The sequence below is a fragment of the Oryctolagus cuniculus genome, chromosome 2 (assembly GCF_051225735.1).
Source record: "Oryctolagus cuniculus isolate XC-2025 breed Fujian yellow rabbit chromosome 2, ASM5122573v1, whole genome shotgun sequence".
In the NCBI taxonomy this organism is placed as follows: Eukaryota; Metazoa; Chordata; class Mammalia; order Lagomorpha; family Leporidae; genus Oryctolagus; species Oryctolagus cuniculus.
Window position 1 is genome coordinate 46,506,987 of NC_142868.1, and position 7,657 is coordinate 46,514,643.

At 49.2% G+C, this 7,657-nt stretch overlaps 1 protein-coding gene across 1 annotated transcript in view; it reads left to right on the forward strand.

Moving 5' to 3' along the window:
* The window catches only part of SCARA5 (scavenger receptor class A member 5), a 127,821-nt gene extending 120,881 nt beyond the window's left edge, over window positions 1–6,940 (forward strand). Inside the window, exon 9 of the mRNA XM_002709450.6 lies at window positions 4,778–6,940. Coding sequence (XP_002709496.4) covers window positions 4,778–4,914 — 137 coding nt within the window. The 3' untranslated portion in view covers window positions 4,915–6,940. The remainder of the gene's footprint in view (window positions 1–4,777) is intronic.
* Window positions 6,941–7,657: the final 717 nt, after the last annotated feature.

The window sequence follows — 7,657 nt, forward strand, 5'->3', positions numbered from 1 at the left end:
GCTACGAATACTGGGAGACTGATGAGTGCAAGCGTCAGCCGACATTTCCTGTGGGAGGCTAGAGAGTCAGTATTTTAAGCTTTTGGGATCAGACGGTCTCTGTTAGAACTGCTCAGTTCTGCAGTGGTGGCAAGAAAGCAATCAGGGACGATACTGAATCCGAGAGGTGGGGCTGTGTTCCAATCAAACTTTTATTTACAAAACTAGGCGTTGGCCCGTGGTATGCCACTCCCTGGCGTGGTCTTATGTGCTGGGAACTGTGGTTCTAGGAGCATGACACTGCACGGACTGAGAGTCCGGCCTGAGTCTTATTCTCTGCCCCTTGATAGTAACAGGACCAAGGACAAGTCCTTCCATCTTGCGGGGGCCTCAGTCTTGCTCTCTTAAATGCCCATTAAATAACTGCCCTGCCTTCTTTGTGAGGCCCGGATGGAAGCCTGTGGGATGCAGTATAACTTATTCCAACTCTTAGTATCACTCTGCATAAACACAGAGAAGCTCCAATGTTCGCTCAGTGAGGCAGAGAATTTTTGCTTTTGTTGTTTTGCTCAGTGATATATTCCAAATACCCAGAATGGCACTGAGCACAGAGCGGGCCTTCAGATCTTTGCTGAATGAATGAATGATACGCACAAACTAAAATCTCCCCTCATCCTTCCAAACAGCATCACCTTTGAATGGTGCCTGGTGCTGTGTCAGCCCACCTGGGCCTTAGTTCCGGCTTGCTCTCCTCAAGAGCAAGGACAACCTTGGCTTATTTTTCTCATTTGGAAAACAGGGAGCACGTGTTCTCCCCTGCTTACCTCATCAGGCTCTGCTTGTAGATCCAGAGAGCGAGCTGGTGCGGAAATGCAAACCTAGAGTAGGGCTTCCCTGACATGAACGAGTCGATGACACCTTGGATTGCGTTTCTTTTTTAAAAATACTTTATTTATTTATTTAAAAGGCAGAGTTAGAGAGAGACCAAATGATCTTCCATCTGCTGGTTCACCCCTTAGGCTGGGCCAAGCTAAAGCCAGGAGCTTGGAACTCCATCTGGGTCTCTCACATGGGTGCAGGAGCTCAAGCACTTGGGTCATCTTCCACTGCTTTCCCAGGCACAATAGCAGGGAGCCAGATCAGAAGTGGAGCAGCTGAGACTCGAACCAGCACCCATAGGCAATGCTGGCATCGCAGACAGTGGCTTAACCCGCTAGACCACAACGCTGGGTGGGCTGCATTGCTAACAAGCTCCCAGGCAATGTCTACACTCCAGGTCCAGGCCCCACACCTGCAGTACTCACCTGTCAGTTCTAAAGCGAATGTCATGGTTAATAACCACAGTCAGTGTTGGATGAGGCGTGAGGAGCAGCCCCGGCTCGCTGGGTGCCTAGCCTTTCCGTGATGCCCACACAGTTGCCAGAGCTGTGAATACCCAATGCCACTCGTGTGGTGAGCTTCTTCCCATGACTGGACATTAGCCAGAACTCCCTATCAAAACGCCACCGAGTTTGGAGTTTTGAGATCCTATGTATATGTTTGGGCTAGGGAGCCTCCGGCCTGTTCTCTATTTGTCAGTTTCTTTCATTTGCTTCTTTATTTGCTTTGGGTGTGACTAATCCCACAGAGCTCTTGGGCCTGCGGCCTTTTCCTGGGTAATTTGTAAACTGATGTGTTTTCCAGGAGATGTTTAATCTGCAAATTATTGCTCTGCTCAAAGGGCTTATTGTGTAAGGGCCACAGCTCCCCAGGCCAGGAAGAGCTCTGGTGCTGAGACAGCATCCAAGAGGATGGCGGAAGGAGGCCTCCCCTCCCTGCTCTGTCCCCGGATCCACTGTGCAGCAATCCCGTGGCAGCAGATGCTGAAAATCTCTGCATAACAAACACATGTCTGAACCACTTAGTTCAAGCTGTGGCTTAGCAGTGAGATGGTTTAGATGTCCTCTTGACATTCTTGGTATGCAGTTCAAGAGTAACAGAGCATAAGACTGTAGCTGTCAGGGTTGTAGCACAGTGGGTTAAGCTGTTACCTGCAATGCCAGCATCCCATATGGGCACTGGTTCGAGTCCTGGCTGCTCCACTTCCAATCCAGCTCCTGATACAGCCTGGGAAAGCAGCAAAAGATGACCCAGTGCTTGGGTCCCCGCACCCGTGTGGGAGACCTGAATAGAGGTCTAGGCTCCCGGCTTTGGCCTGGCCTGGGCCATCCTTAGCCACTGTGGCCATTTGGAGCCCAGTTTATTACCTTGAACCCTGTGCATTTTGGTGCAGAGTCTTGGACCTAACAAGTGACCAAGAGCCATCCTGCTTTGGCCAGAATTTACCAGCTTTTAGCATTAAAAGTCCACATTCTGGTGTCAGCATTGTAGGGTGCTGGCTGCCATGCCAGCATCCCATACTGGGTGTGGATTCAAATCCTGGCTAATTTACTTCCCATCCAGCTCCCTGCTAATGTGCCTAGGGAGGCAGCAGAAGATGGCCTGAGTACTTGGGCCCCTACCACCCATGTGGGAGACCTGGATGAGATACAGGTTCTTGGATTCAGCCTGGCCCAGCTCTAGCACTGGTCGCTGTTTGGGGGAGTAAACCAGGGGTGGGAGATCTCTCTCCACTTCTGTGTGTGTGTGTGTAACTCTGCCTTCCAAATAAATAAATAAATCTTTAAAGCAAATACAATAAAATAAATATAATGGTATAAAATATCTTAAAAAACAAATGAAAGAAAAGCCCACCCTCTGGGAAGTCCCTCCCAGTTTGAAAACTGAATGGGCGCCCCTAATGGTGCCGATGCTTGAGTCAGGGCATGTCCTACTGCCCAGCCTGCTTCTGCCTCTGCTGCCTCGGTGCCTCCCTGGCTGTGATGCAGAGCCTCTTTGTTAAAATGCAGATTCGGGCTCAACAGGGCTCTGGGTGGACCCAGGGCCCCCCACCTCTAATAAGCTCCTGGCGATGGGTCCAGGACTTCACTGGGTAGTGAAGCTTTACCTCTGCTTCTATGGCAACCCTGAAGTTCAATCACCCTTCCAGACAGCTCCCAAATGGGTTCCCACCATCAGGACCCAGCACAGTCATCAGCTGCGAGAACCCACCAGTACCGTGAGTTATGATCCCACCAGTCCATCGGGTGAGACTTCTGTGGAGCCCACTCCCCTTTCCACTGTCCCCTCTGATGCCAGACAGGCCCTCCCCATTCATTCATGGAGCCTGGTCCTATTGCCCTATTCCCCTGACATTCATGAAGGAAACTCAGTGTCAAGTATACACTATTCAAGACTCAGAGATAGCCTTGGGAGAGCCAACCGAAGCACCAGCGCCCCCCCAGTCCAGTGGCTTGGTCCTTCCGAGAGCTGAATGAACAGGGCTGGTTGCAGGCAAAGCTGCCAAACAGATTGACGAAGGGAACTTGTATGAGGGACTTCAGAAAGTTCATGGGGAATTCAGCTTATCTTGTAATTCTGTTTCTCCAGGCACTTTTAGAAGGCAAATTCTTACAGGTGAGGGCTGCTCCTGCATATCCTTATATGTGCATCTGACCATACCTTTAAATGCAGGGCCCCCTTGCTGTTCCTGCACTACTCTTTTGGGCTCATAGAATGGCACCATCTATGGTAAGCCTCACAAGATCGGAAGCGATGTTGGCATTGACATACTTGGCTCCAGGGCACCGGGGGACCCAGGAGCTGGCTGACTCTGTCCCTCTGATTGGTCTCTGCCTGACTATTCGTCAACCAAGGCTGCAGTGTCACAACGAAGGCTGTGTGATGTGTCTTCCGAAGGGTGGGCCTGGGAAGCAGCAAGTCTTGGGTTTGAGGCCAGAGTCTGCCATGTAAAAGCCGAGTGACCTTGCATCGATTGTTCTCTGAGCCTTGGTTTCCCACCTGTAAGATGGGTTTATTACTACCGACCTCACAGCACCATGGTGAGCACTGAGCAGAGCGTGTGTGTGATGCCTGTGGAAGATCATGAATACCACCATCCGCGCCATCGCCTATTGCTCTTCTCTCCTCAAAAGCCTGAAACCACAAACAACGTGGGACTCCCCTCCCCTTGTAACAGCAAGCTTCCTGTGGCTGCCTAACATATGAACAGTCCATAATAATTCATTGCTTACCTCTTGCATAGTAAATTGCCATCCCATAATAGTTGCTTTGGCCAAAAGAAACAAAAATCTGCTAAGTTGTCTTTCCACAGTCTCTGATAAAACTGGACAGAACCAGCCACAGCCAGCCTTGTAATTGGCACCTATGCACACCAACCCAGACCGACCAGAGTTCTTAAAGTGATACACCGCCAGTGACCTTTCAGTAGCCATCTTTGAACATACAGCGAGTGTAAGGACATGAGTTGTCAAGGCGTATGTTCTGAGGACATTCGCCACCCCTTTCCTCGGCATCTATCATGTCTTGTCACTTTGTTTCACCCAGTTCTGCCCTGCTTACCCTAACTCCATAAATTCCCAAACCTCTGTCTATGTGGAGAGATTGATTTGGCCCTCGACGACGTGACTGCAGGCCAAATGTTCCCTTTCTCAGCAGCTGAATCCAGCGTTTTTATAACTAACAGCGTGCCCTGGAACAAGGGGCCCTGTCTGCTAACAAAACTGAGCCTAGAAATAAGCTTGCATTCTCGATGGGGTGGAGGAGGCAGATGGAAGCCACCCGACTTGCGAAGCGCCAGCGAAGCCAGGGGCAGCTCTCCCTGGTCCAGGGGAGACAAGGGGGTGCTCCCTTTCCTTCTCCTTCCTGCCTCCTGCCCCCTGCGCACCTGCTGACAAACCATGTTGCCCTGTCTCCACAGGCACCGGGAAGATCTGGATGGATGACGTGGCCTGCAGGGGCACAGAGGACTCCATCTTCCGCTGCAGCTTCTCCAAGTGGGGGGTGACAAACTGTGGACACGCTGAAGATGCTGGGGTGACGTGCAGCAGACACTGAAAGTGAGCGTGCTCCAAGGTTGGGACCCTGCCCGGAGCCTCCTGCCTGCCTGCCTAGGATGGGGGCATCGCTGGAGGCCACCCCGACCATGCCTCTGCCCTGCCTTGCCCAGCACGCCCCAGCCCTCCCACCACTATCCCAGGACCATGGTGGCTGCCGTCACTCTCTTCCTGGACTCCAAAGTAATCTCTGGGATTTACTGCCTGTCTCTCCCTTCCACCAGTGTTCCTGCACGGGGAGCCCTGGTCAACTGGATCACCAGTTTTCCCAGCCTTCTGAATACCAGCACTGGGTTTCAAATCTATGTTTCCTTCGGTCTATTGCAGATGAATGCTGAGAAGATGTCAAAAAACAAATGTCAAATGTAGCAGTGGAGATAGGCGGTATTATGGATGATTTACTCTTCATATGCTTCTCAAACCCCGGTTGGGCCAGGAGTTTTGACATCTTCCTCCCAGCAAATGACAACACTGCATGATTTATCTTCCTGTCTTTACTCTGCCTCTGCACACCATTTGTTAGTTTGGGAAAGTGACATAGAGGAGAAGCCAGCTGCAAGAGGTAGAGGGAAATGCAAACCATGTGCAGAAATCCAGCTGGATTTGGAGAAGGAGAGTGAGATTAGCATTGATCGAATGACTACCATGTGTGCTAAATAGTATCTTGGGTGCTAAATCATTTTATCTACTTTGCTGCATTGTAACAAGGCACATCAGCCTGGGTAAGGCCTGACCTCCAGGTAGTGCACATATGGTCTGTTCTCCTGACCTACAAGTCAGAAGACTAAGAATGACTGAGACCAAGTTCCCACTGGGACTTTTGTGTGTCTGTGCTAGGCCTGAGTAACAAGCTTGAGAATGAAGCAAGTGTGACTAGAAAGTTGCATACTGCAAACGTTAAAGCATGTTGAGTCCATGATGACATGATTGGCTTCCAGGCCAACCATCTATGTAGGAGGAGAGCTGATTTGGAGAGTGTCTCAGGGGCTATCTGAGTTACCTGGAGCCCAGCATTCAGTCGATTGGCAGTCAGGGTGAAAGCCAAGTCATGTGTGACTCAGAATTGATTGCTTGATGGTGATGATACTGTACCTTCTGGGTCACGTGAGGTATGATCCTTTGCTCAGAAAAACAAGTCCAGATGGATCCTGTGGACGCAGAAGGAAGGATTGTCCATAACCCCTGGGGATAATAAGAGATCCTGGACATCTGCACCCTCCTATGATCGGGAGATCATATCCTGTTTTTCACACAAAGAGATCAAACTGGGCCATTCGTATGTTCTAGTTCTAGCGGAGCTACGTGGAAGCAAATAACAGACTGACCTCACTTTGGAGGAATCACAAACTCATGTTGAGGCCTTGGATACACAACCACCTGTCCTATCAGGTGAGCATCAGCCTGCCTGGGGAGAGTGAGACCCGGGCCCCTCCAGGTGTAGGACCACCAGCGTTTCCAGCTGACAGCTTAGCCAATATGTGCTCTTGGTCATTCTTTGCTTACAGGATGCTTAGTACTCATTAATGTCCTAATGATCAGAGATTTTTCCTTCTTACCAATTGCTATGTTTACATAACTCACATGTACTCATGCATCTTTTTCCAGAGCTAATATATGTATGCATATATAAACTTAGCACTCTTTACTACATAGGACATCACATTGCAAAATTTGCATTAAAAATATATATACAAAAGGTGGGAAGATGTCACATTGGATGAGATAAATTCTGAACTCATTTCTGGCAGACTCCAGTTATCCCACCTACGGAAAACCACATAACCTTCTTACTTGGTCTTTTCATTTGGGAAACCACAAGTCTTGTTTTACATCAAATAAAAACAATGTTGAAAAGTGTCTTAACTTTAAAAATAACAGTCTACTAGTTTACATACCTATTTAAGAGGACATGGAAATGACCATGGACCTGTATTTCAGGGACTAAAGGAAATTAGGCCTGGCCTAAAATACTTCATACTCTTTTGTAAGAAAGAATTTCAATAAAGTAAAACACATGTCACTCACAAGCATTCCATCATGTTCTTTCTCATGAAAAACCTAGTGAGTGTGGGGAGGGCCGGTGACATTAGATGGTGTGAGCATTTTTCAGTGGGACTGGCAATTGATTAAAGAACACGGTGGAACATGGTGTCTCAAGCCTTATTTGTTGACCAAAGGCATTGAGTCTGAGCAACAGAACAATAAACACGGCCGGCCCATCTCATCAGAGAATTGCTTTTGTATTGCATCCAGGAGAGAACACCTCTCTTTGTCAGTCTCCAGAGTTCTCCCTTGGTTATGTGATTCCCTCTGGAGTTTAGTTCACACATAAACAATTGTTTAGAGTTTGATATCAGGGCTGTGGAGTCACTGGGCATCCTCATCTAAGGAGGCAGGAATTGCAGGCGTAGGACCAGTGCAATGTGGGGAGCAATGTGCAGACCCCTGCAGAGTCCTGGCCACATACAGCCAGCATTTCTGGGAGTCCACACTGCCCCAAGGTTGTCACCAGTCATCATCATTTGCTGAAAGGCAATAGAAAAGTTGTCTTTCTGGAATTCCACAAATGAAGAACCTTTTTCTTCCTCTTGTGCAAGGCCCAGTAGTATGTGCCCCCCACAATGTGATGGTTTCCCTTCTGTAAACAGCCCCCATAGAGAAGGACAGCAGCCCCTTTTCCTGCCCTCTACTGGATAGAGGTCACCATGACTGCCCTGTGAGGACCTGCTTTGTGACTGTATGTG